The sequence below is a fragment of the Atta colombica genome, unplaced genomic scaffold (genome assembly GCF_001594045.1).
Source record: "Atta colombica isolate Treedump-2 unplaced genomic scaffold, Acol1.0 scaffold18, whole genome shotgun sequence".
NCBI classification, from domain to species: domain Eukaryota; kingdom Metazoa; phylum Arthropoda; class Insecta; order Hymenoptera; family Formicidae; genus Atta; species Atta colombica.
In genome coordinates this window covers 1,574,264-1,594,675 of record NW_017259271.1, presented here as the reverse complement: position 1 = coordinate 1,594,675, position 20,412 = coordinate 1,574,264, and the positions used below count along the sequence as shown (strand labels likewise).

The 20,412-nt window shown below is 30.0% G+C and overlaps 1 protein-coding gene across 1 annotated transcript in view; it reads right to left on the bottom strand.

The window, feature by feature from the left end:
* Positions 1–20,412, bottom strand: part of LOC108686428 — a 122,643-nt gene that overhangs the window by 18,816 nt on the left and 83,415 nt on the right. The window contains exon 6 of the mRNA XM_018191739.1: positions 8,668–8,842. Coding sequence (XP_018047228.1) covers positions 8,668–8,842 — 175 coding nt within the window. The remainder of the gene's footprint in view (positions 1–8,667; positions 8,843–20,412) is intronic.

Sequence of the window (20,412 nt, the reverse complement as noted above, 5' to 3'; positions counted from 1 at the left end):
TTATTATTTGTGATATGTATATATATATATATATATATATATATATATATATATAAAACATATATTTGTACATGGGCCTAGAATAATAGATTAGTTGTAAATATTTGAAAACAGATACTTTTCTATACTCAAATCTTTAAATGCGTTTTCCTCTGAACTATTTTTTCGAATTCGCATGTAGCATAAAAAATATCAAAAAATATTCGACCAATTGGCTTTTCTCGGTGCACACATATATAGTTAACTAAATTCCCCTCTAGATGAACCTATTAGTTTGATGATATTATAAAATGATGATAAAATAATAATTATTACCACATAATTAATGTGAGAATTTTTTGTGAAAATTGCAAATTTTTTTTAAGACTCGTCATTTTTTAAATTTGATAATTTTTGCTTCGCAAATAGATGATTTAGAGCGGAATATTATAAAACTAAAATGCATTTGAATTTCTGCTTCATACAAGTATAGGCGCTATTATATACATCGATTGCATTATCTGATGCCGCAATCTCTGAAATTTACCTTTATATTTACAAACATATATGTTATTTCACAATGAAAAAATTTTTTGTATCTACTAGTATAGTATTTTATAAACTTAAAGTTTTAATTAAATCATCTCTTTAAAAAAAATTCCCAAAATTGTATTATTTTCAGTGTGTTACATCAGGCCCTCCCTCAAGTTCGGATTCGGCATCAGTGACTCCAAAAATTCTTTAATGCTATGTTTCGCTGAAATCGGAGGACTTTTAGCATTTGCGTCCACCATATTGTTCGGTTATTTTTTATTTTCAAATTTTAAGTTCAGATTCTGAATACGCGACCCCAAAAATGCTTTAACATAGCGGAAAGACCTTCAGCATTTCTGTAACATTTCCGTCCATCATATTGATTAAAATAGGATATTTAACTAAATTTTTAGATTTTTCAATAAAAATTATTTTTCTGTGTACATATGTTGTGTATATATATATATATATATATATTGGTTGCATTCAGCAGAGAAAACTAATCAGTTAGAAATTTAGTGATTCTTTAATGAGTAGTTCCTACATTTAGCTTTAGCAAAACAAAAAATAAAAATCAATCGTATTAAAGAATCATTAATGAACCTAACTAATTAGTTTTCTTAGCTAAACGTAGCCATTGTTAAATTTTTTTTAACTTTGACTCAAATTTAATTTATTATTTATTAAATGCATTTAATAGTAATTGTTTACTTCGAAACTTCGAGCAATTCTATCACAAAAGCTACCACAAAAATTGATTTATATTCTAATAGTTATCTTTTATGAAGTATTGTCTATTGACTATGTCGCAAAGACGAAAGACGGCATCGAGAATATCCATAAACTAGGAATCAGGTGAAGATACTCAGGGATATTCATTTCTTTATCAGTCTTCTGATAGATCATCGAGAGATTGTCTATACGGATAGTGCGGACTATCGCGACATCTCTCATTAATACATATTACAAAATGCATGATATCATAACAAATTCGTCTTTAAAAAAAAAATTAAAAAAAAGTGTCCTCTCAAAAAAACCGTTAAATTATTATATGAGCTTGTATGTGCGCTCCTTGAAGAAAAAAATGATTTGCTATTCCAAATCTATTCCAAACCATTTTCCAAACTATGAAATATATCTAATATAATAATAATTTGTAATAATAATTTTTTTTCAAAAAATATGTGAAATGATTTCAATTTAAAGATTTCACATATTTTTTGGAAAAAATTATTATTAGATATATACTTTCATAGTTTGAAAAATGATTTGAAATAGGTTTGGAATACGAAGTCATTTTTTTTCAACAAGGAGCGCACATACAAGCACATATATTTATGTGATGAGTTTTTTTTTGAGAGTAGCACCCCTTCTTTTTATCATTTACTACAATAAAAAAAATAAATATTTGTTATGATACATAAAACATCAACAAATCTCTCAAATAGTATGCATAAGATTTTTTTTTTCAGTATACTATTGTATATCAGATATATCAAAATGTTTCTTTAAGATGCTCATAATACCCCATCTTACGCTATACTACATTAGTATTTCAACTAAATGGATTTTCTATAATTGATGCAATTTAATCTTTGCACTTTCGACAAATATTTATCAAAATACATTCACAACAAGTAAGAGTTTTAAGAGCTTAGTATTACGGTCGAATCTTGGATGCTTTTAAATAATTTTTTTATGTGAATTTAGATAATAAATATAATAAATGTAGTTATTTAAATTGTGCGCCGAAATGATTTTTCAAATTTATAAACGTAATCAAACTACTACAGTAATATCACAAATAAAATTAATAAAGTAATTTAATAATTTGATGGTCAATCTAGTATCTTATTAAAAAGATGTTAATATACTGAAAAACTATAAATAAATTTATTGCGAAAAATATAACTCTGCCAGAAGTTGAAACCGAATCTCTTGTATTCCGTACGAACATCCTAAAGGCTTGCCTCGGAAGTCTAAAGGCTTAGGACGCTTGTACGAAATATGCATCACTGAGGCGCTGCATGAACTGCACTCACTGTACTAAGAAAGTCAGCTGCTTACTGCGTAAACACATGCTATTTTGTATACTGATTTACAGTGTTTCTTTCTTCGTGTGATTTTCATTCGCCGAATAATCAATCATTTGTAATTGTTAGTAACTGATAAATTGATTAATATATATACATATATATTAACCGATTATATATATATATATATATATACAGGGTGTACTAGATTAGCGCAGGGACCGACACATACATATTCCTCATGAAAAAGTAAATCGAAAATGTTAATAGGAAAATCTTAAGGCATCAATAGTTTTCAAACGATGAGCATTTGAAAATAATCAACCACAGGGCATGAAATTCGCGCCGTTGCGTGATTTAGCTAAATAAATAGCGAATTTTATATTTAAAATATCGACGATCACTTTTTAATTATTGTACTTTAAAATTGGAGTAATTTATTTGATAATCTATTTTAATTAATCTATGATTTAGGAAATTTATTGCAAGCAGTTTTTATTACTTTCATTATTAATAAAATTATTTTGGAAAATATTTGGATCTCAACTGGATTTTGGAATTGATGTAATTTTTGGTAAAGCGGGAATGGATTTAAAGACAAATTGATTAGAAATTTGATCCTTTTAATCTGGACACGCCCTTTTAGGCATCAAAGCTGATTAATTTAATAATTTTCACAAACCAACTCCCCGAAAAGATGCTTAGACTATCTCCTCGTCAGCAACATAATCTGTTGCTCTCTTTGTCAGCGATAGATTTTTTTAAATCAACGAGTTCGATTTAGGATTACTCTTTTATTTAAAAATTAATAGAATCAAAGAATTAATATCAATAATGAAAATTAATTCACTTTAATAACTTGATTCCCACAAATATTTTTAAATTTGAATACAAGATTGGTCCTTCTGATACAGAGAGTTCTCGACTAATTGTTCACTGCTTTTATATTTTAATGATAACAACTTCGCGCGAGTTTCTCCTACCACTTCCTACTTAGGAATGCTACATAAAAAAAGGTGGCGGGAGATTCTTATCCATGCGAAATCAAATCTAAAATCAATATTATGGTGTGCCGTGCCGGTATCATCATTATTTCTTGACGAAACATGAGTTGCTATTAAGCCTGATTATCATTTGAGACTTTCTTGTATTGTTCTTTTTATTTCAACTCTAATTATAATTTGTATAATATTAAATGAATATAAAGTCATAAATTGTTGATTTTATATTAGTAATTTTGAAAAAAATTCAAGAAATATCAAACACGTTGAATATCTACCAGGTAATAACAATTTTATAATTGAGATAATTATAAACTTTTAAAGCGTGTTTAACTTACGTTTTTATTATCATTCATAACTCTTTGAGTGCTAAGAAGCGCGATCGTGTTTCTGTTCATAAGACTTCTCATAAGTATGTAATAAATGCTATAGTGAGATAGCGTAGGTAAAATTGTTAGAGAAATTTTTGTAAAAGTGAGAAATTAGACAATAATTGCGTGCCACAAGTATTATAACTTTTATTGACATACAATTAAGTTTAACAAGTATTTCAATATGTCGAATTATAAAAAACGCTCTTAGAATTCGACGTATTATATTGAAATAATTGATTGATTTCTATGTCAATAATAATTTAATAATGCTTATTGCACGTAATTATTGTCTAATTTCTCTCTTATGACACTTCTCTAACAATTTTATCAATGTAATTAAAAAAACAATCCGATTCTCAAAGGTTTCATATTCATTTTAATTTTATTATTCTAATTTATAATTTAATGAAATTATCATATTTAAAGTATGTGAAAAACAAAAAGATAGTGTGGTAGAGGAGAAAAATAAGAAGCAACATATTTTTATAAACAAATGAATGCGTCCGGTCAGTGTTCGCTTAGCGCGTAAAGCGCCCACGTCTATCCGTAAGCGCCGCTTTTGCCTGTCTTCTCTACACGGTCCGTGATACGCTAACTATTTCTTATTATAATTTGAAAACTAAACTTCGGACAAAATTTTGGCAAAGGAAAAATCATCTTAGAATTAAATCAGGAATATGATACTTTAAAGACAAACGTTTATCCTGAGTTATCATGTATACTTCTATCAAGTAGTGTCACCTATTTTCTCTGGAATATTAATTGTAGTATATTGGTAATCACAATATCTGTTAATTCTTCATAGATTGTCTTTGACAAATCTTGGAAATTATCATGTTGACTATATTAATGATTCATACCATATTTAAATATGTATACAAAGACAAAAATTCGCCTTATCTTTATTCTTGCTTACAATAAAATAATATTAAACTGAAATAATAAAAAACTGAAGCATAACGTGTTAAAGATTTTTAAAGAACCGTGAAGAAAGATTAAAGCCGCAAACTGAAAATGTAGTTTAGATTATTTGTTATTAAAGAATTATTAGATACATATACAAATAAAAATTTTAATGTTAATAAGTTCATACAAGTTTCTGTTATATTTTTATTTAAGAAATAATGATACCAGAAAATTGCATTATTTTATTCAATTCAATACATTTTTTTTTTCAAAAAAATATATGAAACCTCTAAATTGCATCAATTACAAGCATAATATACATTTCCTACAAACATTATTGTCGTACTATTTTTCTTAAAAAATAAAATCGAAGTATAAAAAATTATATTCCAAATCTATTATAAAATCTATTATAAATCTTTATTTTTTAAATATAAAATTTAATTGGTACATATCTTTTTATTTTCGTTTAAAGGTTTCCCTATTCCAATCCAAGTGATCTCTATTATTTTATTCCAATTCAGTAAAATTTACAAAAAATTAAAAAGGTAAAAATATAAACTGAAAAAAATTATTTCAAATAAATTTTTACCTTAAAAAAAACTTAGTGCTTTATACAAAATAATATGAACACAAAATTATCTTTTTTACAAAAAAGGTATTAAGTGTACACGCTTGTACCATATATTGTATGCTCTTGAAGAAGACTTTTTATTTGAAACTTATTCCAAATCTATTTTCCGAACTATGAAAGTAATAATTTTTTTCAAAAAATATATAAAATCTTTAAACAAATCGGTGAAATCAATAATATGAATATTAAATATAAATATTCGATAACTTTATTAATATCGGATAAATATTCGATATTAATATTAATATTACACTTTATTAATATTACTGTTATTGCTGTATTAATATAGCTTAGAATCAGTATGTTAAATTAATTATTAATTAACAAATTATTCATATATCAAAGTAAATATTGTAAAATTCATTAATGATCTTAAAACATAAATTAAAAACAATTCTTTAACGTTCGTATAACTTTCAAACAAATTAATAAATAGTAACACAATAATTAAACGAGCTATAGTTATATGACAATGTAAAATTTATTTTTTCACAATATAATTTTTCAACGATACGTTTCGACTATACTTAATCCTCATCAGTCGCAGAAATAATTATCCCATATAACAAAAATTAAATTAATATATTTAGAGAATCATCTCAACTTCGATTTTCAATAGTCAATATACTATAAATAAAAACCATATTATATTTAGTCAATTCGTTGAACAATAAAACATAGTAATGATGAGTCATAATCCAACCAATTCGTTGGTTAACAGCGAGAAAAGGCAATCAGTATGAGTAAAAGAAAATTTCCAGTTAAATCACAGATATAGATTGATATCAAATTATATAAAATGGTTGTACGTGCGTCCTTAATATTATATTACGATTGATGACGCGTTTAAACTCTCTTGCAATCAAAATTTTTTATCATGTGAACAGTATCCGATTCTAAGTTTTTTATTTTGCAATCGCAATAGACAACTGCTAACTCATTAAGATATATTATGTGTATTTGCCTCATGAATATTTTATAAGTATAGTCGAAATGTTGGAAAATTATTGTGAAAAAATTTTACATTGTCACATCTATTATAGCGTTTAATTGTTAATCTGGATTACTATTCATAAATGATCATCTCTATATCTAATCATCATTTTTACAATAAATCAAATTTATTAGGTTAGCGACTATTTAAATTTGCATATATGTGCTAACTGATGATTTCATATGTACATAAACATTTTATGCAAAAAATGATTTAAGTAATAAAATTATAACATATAATATAATTTATATTATAATTTAGTTTATAATCAATTATTATAGAAAACTTTTCTCGTAATAACAAAGTTATAACATCGAAGATTTTCTTAATAAAATTCATTTTATAATCTGTATCATATGTACGGACGTATATACGAGAGATAATCCTGTTTAGGAAGAGAACTGAAAGATGTTGCACGCTATATAAAACCGGGAACATATAGATAATCTGTATCATCACTTTAACTTCTGTTTTAACGAACTGCTACAGAAATTCGTCAAATGTATCAAAACTTCGAACGGTACAAACTTTTATACGCGAAAAAGATATGCGAATAATTATACCGACGCAGTGATTAAGTCTACGCAGTTGTGAACAAACGCGCGCATCTGATGAATAAATAACTCGTCATACTGACCTGTATGTGGCTGTTGCACCTTATATATACATTCGTACAATGATGTATAAGAATATTATGATTTTCTTTGTGTGTTCATATAAATTTACAGTTATTACTTTAAGTTTAAGTATTTAGTTTCAGTATTTAACATAATGTAAAGCGTTACGAATGTTTTTGTGCGATGGTCCTTGTGCAAAAGTTTGTGTTGTGGCCATTATAATAACAATATATTTTTACGTTTATTAAGTGATCAACAATCTAGCTCTCTATCGATATATTGATCCTAGCGGAACATAAATAAAAGTAATAAATAAGTAATATCGCAATAGACGAGTGCCATGCAGTTTGAAATGTGAACGGACATTTTCGAAGGCGATGATGATAATAATCTTAATGTGACACTGCAATATCTCCATTCATAGGATACGTAGAAAATAAAGGCACTTTTATTATATAATAAATCCAAATTGTCGATTGAGATTACTCAGAAGAGGATTCAGCTGTTTAATGAAAGATTCGATAATCTCGGGTGCTTGCAATTCGCTGGCTCGCGTAAAGATATGATCTCGTGCTAGTTACATTTGGTATGACAAACAATACCGCGTTTTTTGACACATTATTTTAAATGCTTTAATTTGATGTACATATTTCATTTGTTAAATGTTAAAAATGTAAGCATTCAAATACTTTCATATGTGTGTATATTTCTCAGGTAACAAAATGTTGACAGTCTGTTAGTAAAGTGTCAATAAATTAGAGCAAAACTGGTGACATACTTGTCCACAATCCATAAGATCTAACAGCAGGCTGTCATCAGAAACTAAACAGTTTCGCCTAAGGAAATAAGTATAACTATTTTATTAAAAGATATTAATATACAAGGTGTCTCAGATCTACAGGATCTGGGACACTTTGTATATTACCTTTCATCAGCATGAGATAAATCGGATTAAACTCAGTCAAGAAATTATCTACTATTTGCAATTTATGCAAAATATCCTATATAGAGAACCCGACAAACTTTAAATACAAGAAACGGATATCACCTGGCGGCAATCCTGCAAGTGACAACACAGATTCTATTAATAATCTAACAGCATTGCGTTTGATAGATCTATTCAATCTGTCAATAATTTGTTGTCAGAATATACTCCAGATTTGTTTCTTTTGCCAGTCTGTCATTCAGTTTTGCTAACAGATTCTGTTACATTCCCTTCAATCAGTTATTCCACAGCGTTGTATTGAGTTGTTCGGAAAGTTCGTGCCAATTTTGAAGGAAAATTGAAATGTAGAAGATTTAAATTTTAGTATACATTTATTAAATTTAAATCTTTTGCGGCACGAACTTTCCGGACAATCCAATATATATAATATGTCTGATCAATAAATCAATTCTATTGCTATTCTGTTTACATAGTATATAGCAAATACTTTAAATTCTATTTTTTTCGACAGGCTTGGCTCTATCTAAGTTTATTTTAAAAAGAGATAATTACTTCAAAAATAATTCACATTAATAAGAAAAAAAAAAGAAGGAAAAAAAGATTTAAAAACATCAATAATATTAATATGTTGTAAATAATGATTACCTACCATCACTAAATATTACAGATTTTTGTCCTTCTGTACGATGTTTTGAACCCTCTCTTTTTAGAACACCCACAGGTACCATTACCGCTGGTGGTGGCGGCAAACCGCCAGCTAGCTGTTGTAAGGGTGGTACAGTTGAACAGTACTCCATAGGATTATTTGGATTAGGCTGTCTCTCCTATAATCATTTGTTGAATATTCATAATATCAACATTTGTTCAATTCCTCAACAAATATTTATTAAACAGACATACATAAAAAAATATGATCCTTTTTTATACTTAATATATTTTTACAATAACGTTGATAAGAAAAATTTCTATGGCTCTTCAAAGGATGAAAGAAAGAAAAATCGATAAATTTTAAAGATTATTTTTAATATTATATTGATATTACAAGATTATTTTAAATGTTTTGAAATAATTATAAATATAAATATAACAATTATAAGCGTAAAGTTATGATTACAATAAAATAAGATTCCTTATATTAAAACAATTAACAAATTACAAGTAGGTAGGAATCGGTGCTGTAATAATTGCGCGTTTATTTCGATTGATCTAAAACAATCCTCTATAAATAATACATTTGTCAAACGTTTCAGCTAACTTCTAGCCTTTAGCAAATGTATTACATAAAATCCATAAAAATTTTCATCCTGTGGTTACACTTCAACATCAAATTTCTCATAACCAGTTAATAAGTTGGATGATCAACGATATTTGACCTTAAATATAATAAATGAATATTAGAGTCGATAAATATTTAGAAACTTTTAGGAATTGCTGTGGAGATTTACCTCGAGAGTATGTCAAATACAAATTAGTCCTAACACTATAATTGTTGTAACACAAATTATTTTTGTGAATTAAAAATTAAGACGAAACAACGATAATTAAATAAATATAATATATATATTATATAAGTCGATGATGTTCATGCTGCGGTATCAATCGTCGTAATGAAAATGTATTATTTTTAACTATAGGCTTTTAGTGGTCAGTCAAATAATAAAAATATGAAGAACTGAGTAACTCAATGTCTTTGTTTAAATTAATTTCATTCTTTTATCGCTTAATTTATCATTTCTGATGTTAGTCTTTTATTGTAGTTTTATTATGTTCTATGTCTAATATTTGAACATTATTCCAATAATCGTGATTGTGACACATTCTATAATTTGTGACAATCAAAGGATAGGTTTTATTTCTATTGATATCATTTTTGTGTTCGGAAATCCTCGTTTTTAATTGTCTACATGTTTGTCCATAAGACGCGTCACAATCATTACAAGAAATTTTACACAATATTCTTTTTGCAATCTACAGGAAGAGGATCTTTTATCATTGAATTGAGTTTGTTAAGGCTGAAAAACGAGAGTTTAATGTCGATATCTTTGATCATATTTCTAAATTTTTCAGATATAGATTGACGTGTGTGAAGTTGGCATCTCATCTTTTGGTACCGCAAATTTTGATAAGAATTCCATTGGCACCCGTAACAGTTCTATAGTTCCTGATAGGTTTTATAAATAGATTCCGTTGATTTAGCTAATAATAACATATATATAATAATAGCTAAAAATAACACTTGAAAATTTGCGGTGACATTGCAAGATTTAAAAAAATCAATTGAAAACTATGAAATTTATAATTATGAAATTATATAGTTCTCGATGAGTTCTACAATTTCTGATAAGTTTTAACAACAGTTCCGGTCTCTAAGTTATTTTAAATAATGCTACTTCAGGAGCATAAGAGGAATTACGTCCGGGATGATATCTCCTAAATACCAGGCGACCTCCAGGAATATATAGCCAAGTCCCGGGAATTCGCCCGAATAAAATCGCGTAATCACGACATTTATAGAACTTATATGGAATCAAAAAACAGAGAATTAAACATAATTAACATTAATCAATTCCTCCAGGGCGTGGCTTCTTTCAAAAGTGAACAACCAGAGGAGGAAAGCACAATGAAGACGAGTCTTTCTAAGACCCGACCTTGCTTCAGCAGCGCCAGATGACAAGAAGCAGAAAGAACAAGCTGCAAAAGCTCTAACATCTAAGTCTCAGCGAGCAGAGGGAAAGGTGGTGGATAAAACGCGGTAAGCTGAAGCATTACTCCAGTCCGAAGGACAATCGTCCGGGCAAGAAACCCAAGATAGTATTAGATATACAACTTTGCTTCCGCTGTTTTTTTTCCGAAATTCGAGGCTTTATTGTAAAAAACTGGTTATACATTTATGATTCAAAGTATTGTCCATCGCTGGCCACTACTTTCTCCCATCTTTCGGGTAGCGTACGAATCCCGCGTCGAAAAAACTGGTCATCTTTTGAGGCTATCCACGAATCGATCCAATTTTTTACTTCTTCATAAGACCGGAAGTGCTGATCAACCAGGCCGTGTGCCATTGATCGAAACAAGTGATAGTCAGAGGGAGCAACGTCTGGAGAATACGGCGGGTGGGGTAGGACTTCCCATTTCAACGTTTCCAAGTATATCTTGACCACTTTTGCAACGGGGTCGAGCATTGTCATACTGCAAAATCACTTTATCGTGTCTCTCGTTGTATTGCGGCCGTTTGTCTTTCAATGCTTGGCTCAAACGCATCAATTGTGTTCGATACCGATCGCCTGTGATTGTTTCAGTCGGCTTTAACAGTTCATAATACACTACGCCGAGCTGGTTCCACCAAATACAGAGCATGACCTTGGACGTCAAAATCACCGTTCTTGAAGCGTTGAAACCACTCACGACACGTTCTTTCACTAATAGCGGCCTCACTATAAATATTTGAGAGCATTCGATGAGCCTCAGCCGCAGATTTCTTCATAATTCATAATAAATCTGCGCTTCATTTTGAACTGTTTATATTTTGTATGTGTGTCATATTTAATTATATTATCATTTATATTTACTTTGATTTCTGATATTGTATAATTTTTAGTTTATTTTTCTTATTTTTTTCTTAAAATAGATTATATTATTATATTTAATTTAAATTTAATTTCAATTCACTTTGTATGTTTAAGTTTGTCAGATTCATGTTTCTAGCCAGCATTGCATATAATAGTGTGATAAAAAACTTACGTTTTTTTTTTCCCGAAAACTGTTAACAATAGAACCGCGGCGATTTGAGTCTCTCCTAGAACCGTATATAAATCATTTACCACTCATATTATTCTTTTGTGATGTCTAAATAGATGGACGTAATGGCAAATAACTAATATTTTCATTAATCACAAAGAAATTAGATAAAATAGAGCAATAGAAGTCAGGTAATTGTTGCGCAAAACAATATAGCAATAACATCGAAATCGTAAGAACTTCATGGTTTATTGTTCCTTACATCTCAATTGTTTCTGAAAAATTTAATAGATTAAACAGTGATAATATTAGGATATCGTTTTATAATGTTAATAAATTACGGGAATTCATTAAGATACATAAAGATCCATTTTTGTATAATATAAAATCGAATATCATATATAATATAAAAGGACTATGTCCAGTTTGGGCCCCGGCTGAACAGTACTGAGACCTAGCTAGGAATGTAGAGCATAAAAAAAGAATTTAAAAATTCCATATGCACAACTTTGTAAAATGAGTCTGTTGAGTACTACAGCTATTCAAAGTTCGCTATTATTATATATATGACCATATATTGTGTATCACGTAGGACTGGTTTTATTTGATTTCTTGAATCATTTTTGGATTCTAAATGAATAATTATGAAAGATAAATTAATCAATGAAGAGGGGAGAAATACTCAAAGTATATAAAACAAAAGGTTTTAATTGCCTAATTAAAATGTGGCGATATATGGACCTTATCTCTCTTCAGTTTCCTCATTAAAATTCTTTAAAAATAAATATCTTTAAAAAAACATCATTAACTGTTCTTGCTGGCATATGGATGTCTTCGTCAAAGTGTTGGGCATATCTCAAATATCATATAACTATTATTACGTGCACACAACACCCAACCGTATGATAGTCATTTTTGCAAGAGCAATAATATTCTGGAATGACTTGAGCTCCTTCATCATCACATTCTATCAAAACATACATGTAATAGCGAGTACGATTCATATGCATGGATTGTATTCGAGTTTTAACGAGAATAACATCATGTACAACTATGTCATAATTAGCAAGATTTGTTGCCTCAATACCATGACTTATCTGTATAAAACATCGTCCCGTAACCATATATTCTCTATAATATAACCTAGCCTGTTTAATCTAATATGATCCCAGATTAATCCTATTATTGGGTTGTCCGGAAAGTTCGTGCCGACTAACCTATATAATTTGTATACTATAATAAATGTAAATACTAAAATTTAAATCTTCTGCGTTTCAATTTTCCTTCAACATCGGCACGAACTTTCCGGACAATCCAACATATAAATAATTTTCTGTCAATACTGGAAACTTTTCTAACTCAGGTGCATCCAACGAGACAAATACAATAGTTTTGCGGTTCAGATTTTGTTCTTGGATTAATCGAAATAAAACTTTGGTTTGTGCAATCGATCTAACATAAGTTATGCAATCTTTTTCGAATGCTCAGCGTCTGATGACCGAATGAAACATATTAGCAGAACAGCAGAGCACAGAAGAGCAGTGGCATTTCGAAAATCAGTTAGATGAGTAATCGATTGGATATACCATAAACGATTAAAATACGCGAAGCAAATTTTAAGATACCCATGATAACTTCCACAAACCTGACTTTAGTGACCACTCGAATTATTAGCGAATTATTAGCAAGCGTATCACTTAGTTGACTTTCACCAGATGGAATGATATCTGGCATTTTTGCCACAAATGCCTTACATTCCAAATATTCCGAAAACCTCACGAAAACCTCTGTCAACAACAAACACTCTTGTAAAATCTATAACGCACCTTAGGCATCTTCCCCATAATTGTTCGCATGATGCTTGCATCATTTTTAATGGCTTTGAAAGATCCTAAAACATCTGTGATATATCCATTAGGAACAACACATACCAGGTTTTATTAAAGGATGATGTTTGTACAGGTACTATAGCAGGATCTTTGAAAAACATTGTTCGAACTTTTATGTATATAAACATAAGAATCCATATTGTTATTAAAGACATTTCTTTAGAAAGTAGTAGTTTATAAGATTTGTACGTTTTTCAAGTATTTGATCTCTGCTCAAATATGAAAATCCTAGATATTGAGGTGTAAAGTCCGTCGCGATTACATTCGTGCACTTTTCATTAATCGTTCTGCAGTATTACGTTTACGAAAATATGAGTAAGATTTTGGTCGCTATGTCCTGTTCTTAGTTTTGCAAATTGTAAGCGCACATTCAATATGACGCTGTTCGCAGTGTCGTAAGGATGACAGCTTAGTTAACAATCGCGAGAAGTTTTCTTTATTTAATCCAATGCTTCACAACAGTGTTCTCTATATTTTCAAAATAATCGAAGTTTACTGTTGAACATTGTTGTTTAATAATCTGGTTACATAACAAATCGATCAATTACTTAGTCCGCTGCAAAAACTTGTTTTAATAGGAATCTCAGTCCACAAGTACTTATTGTGATTGTGGTCACACACACGCACCTCTGCAGAAATATAAAAGCGAAAATCTTTCGCAACTTGAGCGCGAATGTTTTCCGACACACGATATCGACCTGTGGGACAAAATATAGACTTTTTTTGACTGCAAGATGTCCTACTACTGTCCAATTTGATTTGACAAAGAGGCTGTGGTTCATATTAATATTTTTAACTAATCTATCTCTCATTTCAGTTTTCATCATTTATGTTTTCTTGTATAATAACTAATAGGCACCAACAAGCGTGACATATATATTTGAATGTATTGAGTGGGATTCTTGTGGAACTACTCTTGTTTCAAGAAATCTAGCACTTCCTCAGCCAACAAATGTTTACGCGACTGGTTTTTAAAATATTTTTCACATTGCCACAATGAATCTCATCGCGATCAGTAACTGCGGGGTGACCCCAAAGGCTGGTTTATCCCGATTAGTATATTCGCCGCTTATCCATCTTCCCTCCCAGGGCGAATTCCAGAGGCATCGCCGTCATTACAAGCAAATCCGAATTTCTGGGACGGCACATCGAATCGCGACCAGACTTAGCTGGATTAATGAACTGTACCAAATACATTTTAGATATTATTTCAATGTCTTTGGTACAATTCATCACCGCGGGGAGATGCCCTGGGCGCAGAGAAATTAGATAAGACTAGTAGTCCATGGTCATAATAGCAAACTTTGGATAGTTCTGGCACTCAGGAAACTTCTCCTATAAAGTTGGACTTATAGAATTTTTAATTTTTTTTTGATACTTTAAAATTTTAAGCATGTCTCAAAGTTGTTCATCCTTTGTTGTAAAGACTGCGATGCGAGTTACGTCGGATAGACGAGAAGACAATTGAAGACGAAAATCGCTGAGCACAGGAATCACATTCAGTGGAACACAATCATACTCCGTCATAACTGATTGCAGAAAGGCTACGAGTTCGATTGGGAAAATATTGTTTTGGACAAAGAATCTTAGTACAGAAAGAGATTGGTTTCAGAGATGCTGTATATTAGGAAACAGACACGTGGTCTCAACTTATAGATGAATATGGAGAGGTTTCCCAAGGCTTACTTTTGATTGTTGATGAGCTAAATATCGAAATGATTGAACAGACGAATATGGAAGGGTTTCCGAAGGTTTACTGTCCAATTGTTGATGGGCTAAATGTCGAAGTGAATTGCTAGTTAGTCAGTGTCGTTCTTTCATTGTATTAATATTTCATTTTATTTGAAATTTTTGAATTGTTACTTGATTTCCTTTCAGATCACAATCGATATCAAATTGTTTTTTTCAAAAAAACGTTCCTTAATTATAATTAAATTTAAGAGTTATTTCACTGATTAAGACAATTTTGACAATGATTCGCTGACGAGTCAAAAACTAGTTTTTGATTAAAATAATAGAACTTAATTGTTTGCGATATGGTGAATTCTCGTTATAGTGAGCTTCCTTCTTATTGTAATATAAAATTCGATCTGTTCTTTAATAATTTTGTCCTGTAATAATTTTGAACGCAATTTGGATTGTCATCAGAGTCATTTTTCAATATTAAAGTTTCCGGAAGTATGTGAAGAAGTATGGTTCACTGGAATGAATTAGTTTTCAGTATTGTAATTATAATATTAATTTGTCTCTAAAGACGGCTCAAAGACCCGATGTAAGCGGGTTATCTAATAAAGAATTTTATGTTATATTCACATTGTTTTGCGCAACAATTACCGCACCTGACTCGTATTGCCCTATTTTATCTAATTTCTTTGTAATTAGTAAGGAATCTTTGCGAATCAACTTATATTTACTTCTATTAATAATAATCTAAATTATTATACAATACTTTCAAAATATATAGTCATAATCAACAACACACTTAATATATAATGAAATCAAAATAAAAAACACGCTAATCGCGTGCGATTTTTTTTAGCTTTTAGCTAAAAATTACGTGGGTAAACATTATTGTATGAAACGTACTATTATTCCCCTTTCGCGCAGCGGACAAATAAATGATAAATAATATCGTGCAATTTGTCAGAAAAACTGGTACCAATGGATAAAACAAAAATAAACTGATCTCAATACATTGTTGTCAATGGTAGCTCTAAATTGGCTCAATCGCAGTTCAAGGTAAATCTAAATTTTCACAAGAGAGGATCGTCACCAAAAAAGTAAAATTACTTGTAATTAATTATAATCATTATTTATAAAAAATCACAAAAATGTGCTCTACGTACAAATTAAGTAAAATACAAGACTCTTGTTATTAAAAGAATTATTAGATTAACAGGGCAATAAGAGTCGAATAAAAGTATAAAATTTAGAATAAATAATTAGAGAGTTATATTTAAAAAAAAATACAAGTTTCATAATTTACAAATATTCATATAACATGTTTCGGCTACGAGCTTGAACCACTTTCAGATAGTATAACGGTTTTAAAAATTTTAAAAAGAGATGTAAAACGCAGTAAAATTAAACGAGAAAATAGTCGGAAAATCTTGAGAAGCTAAATGAATATTTTCCAGAGCAACAAAAAATGCTCACAAACAGTTGAAAGACCGTATGGAGAGAGCATCTGGATATATATATTCCGTGAAGCCAAAGGTTTATCGCAATCATTAGCATATTGTCAATCAAATGCAATAATAGCAATAATTAGATGTAGTCAAAATATTGTAAAAAATAAATTACGCTGATTGTCCAAGAGTAAAAATTTGTTTAAAAAAGAAAATCAAATAATTTATAGATTAATATTAGTTCGTATGATTGTTGCAGCGGATAGAATACAAATCGAAATTAATTGTAAGAAAAAAAAGAACGTTAGCATATTATCAATCAAATGCAAACTAAAAAAAAATGGCACAGTCGCGATTTCAGTGTTAAAGAGAGAAAGAAGACACCCATTATCAAAATTGTAGAAATAAGTAAGAGGACGTAATTTAAAGACTTTCATAACGAATTCAGCAAAGTGCACTAGATGCGAACTTTTTTCAGTGCTACGCATTCGACTTGTACGCACTGTATCAGTGCGTTCAGATTATCATATTCGGCAAATGAAAACTGATTTATTGTAATGCTGAATTTATATTCCAATCGAATGAACTAAACAAGTTAAAAAAATGTTGCACTAACATTTCTAACAGTGCAATTTGGCATAGCATGAAAGTGGTTCTGCACTCGCATTATATCAGGGCAACATCAAAGAGTCACTACATATGCCGAATTTCATAAGTAACTTTAAGCGAACTTGGAGCGATGGAACGCTCATTTCATTATTTTTCTAACTATTTCGTTTTCCTTTACAGAATAAAATTCTTCTCTAGAATAGAAGGAAAACGCAAATAGCTTTGGGAAAGTACAAACTTATATGAAAATGCCAAAACATTATAAATTACAGCAACATTATAAATTTCTATCACATAGATTATTTCTTTACATATATAACAATGAATTCAAGTATACATCTAAACAAAAAGTATTTTCCCATATTTAAATAATTTATAAGAATATCATGAGATTTTCAAATTATGATTTTGCTTACAAGAGAAATAGCAGAAAAAGCATCATTTGAGTGTCCATAACTTCACATTCACACGATATATAGGACAGAGCAGAATAAAAATGTATGTAACGTTTTACTTATTGGTTTATTTAATAAATGTGCGTAAAATTTTATTTATAATGTACGTAATATTTTATTTGGAAAAATCTGTTTTCCGATATCAATCAAGTTCGACCATCGCTCTACTATCCTCTTAATCGTGATTTATTATTGCCAATAAAAAAAATGTTTTAATAGGGTATTTTTGAGTCATTCCATCGAAATACATATAATAAACTGAATATCTTTGTAGTAAAGCATTTTTTTCCAAAAATTCACCATTGATCTAAACATGGCTATGTGGAAAGTTTGCTTGAACTTCTTCTAACCATTGAATCGTTATTTCGCAAAAAAATATTTTTTATTCTATGATTTCTGGAATAGTAAGACATTGAAAATAATTATTCTCCTTCCTTCATAATTCAAAGTCAGAAGGTTATAACAAGTTCAAATCAACATAATGAACATTTATTGCAATAAAAAAAATTGTATCAAACTTATAGTCTGATTTTTTGTAGCTTATATTCCAAAAATAATTAAATTTTCAAAAAAATATTCTAATACAATGATATTCAGCTTGTTATCGTTTGAATTATAAATGTTCCCGCGTTTTTTTCTTCATTATTCAAGTTTATTACTAAATTTATTACTAAAATTAAGTTGGCAAGCCCAATCTGCCCGACAGTAGCAGAATCGACATGACAATTTATCATTTAAATTTGTAAGAGCAAAGTAAGCATAACAAACGTGACAAGCATTCAATGCAATTATTATACAGGATGTCTCAGACCTCACGTAGATGCTAATTACCAACATATTCTGCGTGAAATTCTAAGACGAAAAGCTTTGTATCAAAAAATGATCTGAATAGAATTTGAATGGCAAGATATTGAAGTTAACGAATGGACGCGCATGGAATTCGCCAACTTCAATATCTCCATTCAAATTCTACATTGAATTGCTTTTTGGTAGAGCTTTTCATCTTAGAATTTCAAGGAAAATACGATAATGACCGACGAGTTATTATCGTATTTTCCTTGAAATTCTACGCGAGTTCTAAGACATTCTGTACACAGTTCACATTGGATGTTTATCAAACATTGGATGCTTTCCATTTGATGACATAAGTCGACCCAAATATCGTTCTATTTTTGTTCATTCTCTGAATGTCAACAAGATTAGAATGATGCTTGTGTCCAATGGAAAGCACATATTTGATCCGTATGATATAGCCGGATAGGATAGACTCACACAAGAAGAAAATCTGGAGGCATAAGTACGTGAGCACAGAAACACAACGTAAAACGACACATTAAGATTACAATACGGTCAAACGAAGAAGAGAACCACAAACCACAAACAATTCGCTTAAGCATAAGCAGTGAATCAACGAGGAAAAGCATAACGACGCGCATAACTACAAATAAGGTTAAGACAGCCCATAGCAAAGCCTAAAGTTGGAAACACAATAGATACAGAAAAGGGACAAGAAACAGCCGTCCAAGGAAGTCGATATTGTACTTTAGAGCTCTGATTAGATGGCTTGTTATTCCCTGTTCCTTGTTACTATTGTCTATGCTTATTATGCTTTCAACTTAAGAAAAACAGATGAGCGATGCAATCAACGTGAGTAACATGATTTCACTTGGTAAATAGAGCACTGTACATTCTGTCCCTCTGTTTGTAATCATTTAACGCAACTAACGACAACAAAAATGAGAAGTTTTAATCGCCAACGAGGAGAGATGAAAGCAAAACTCATATCATTCCGAATTTTTCTAGAGATACTAGAATGCAATCGCAACAACATAGAAAATCATGAGATAAATTTAGAGTAGCGACTTGATAGAATTGAGAAATTAATCGTAAATTAATGACGCATGCCAAGAGAATCTTATAATTAGTGGATGATGGCGCAATACAGGCATGTTTTACACAAAGAGCTGAGTTCAAGGTAAATTTCTATCGACCAAAAACACAAAAACTCGATTTAAAAACTGAGACAAGCAATAATGAGAGTTACGGAGCGAAATCGGATCAAACATCACAAAAGTTAGCTACAGCACATCATAAGATTAAACTTCTCCAGTCTCCCGCAATTCGATAGATTGTACGACAAATGACTAAAATTTCACGATATGTTCAAATCGTTCATCCATGCAGACATACAAATAGATACAATTGCAAAATTCCAATATTTATAGAGATCTCTATCAAGTGAAACATTGACGGACTGAAGTGATACTCGACGGACTTGATGTGTTAGAGGCCAACTATGAAGTAACATGGGAACTACTGATTAAAAGATACCAAAACAAATGTCTGATGATACAAACATGTTAATGGAATAGTTAATCGAATACCCGAAATTGACAAAGAAAAGTCATAAATGATTTCTCTGCGGAAATTAATAGAAGTTATGCAGGGCCACATGCGCGCAAGAGAGCAACCTGTAGAGAAATAAGATCATCTATTAAGCAAACTCATTACAGCCTCCAAAAGTGAATGGGAGAAAGAAATCTTAGAACAGGACGAACGATCCGACATACAAAGTTTC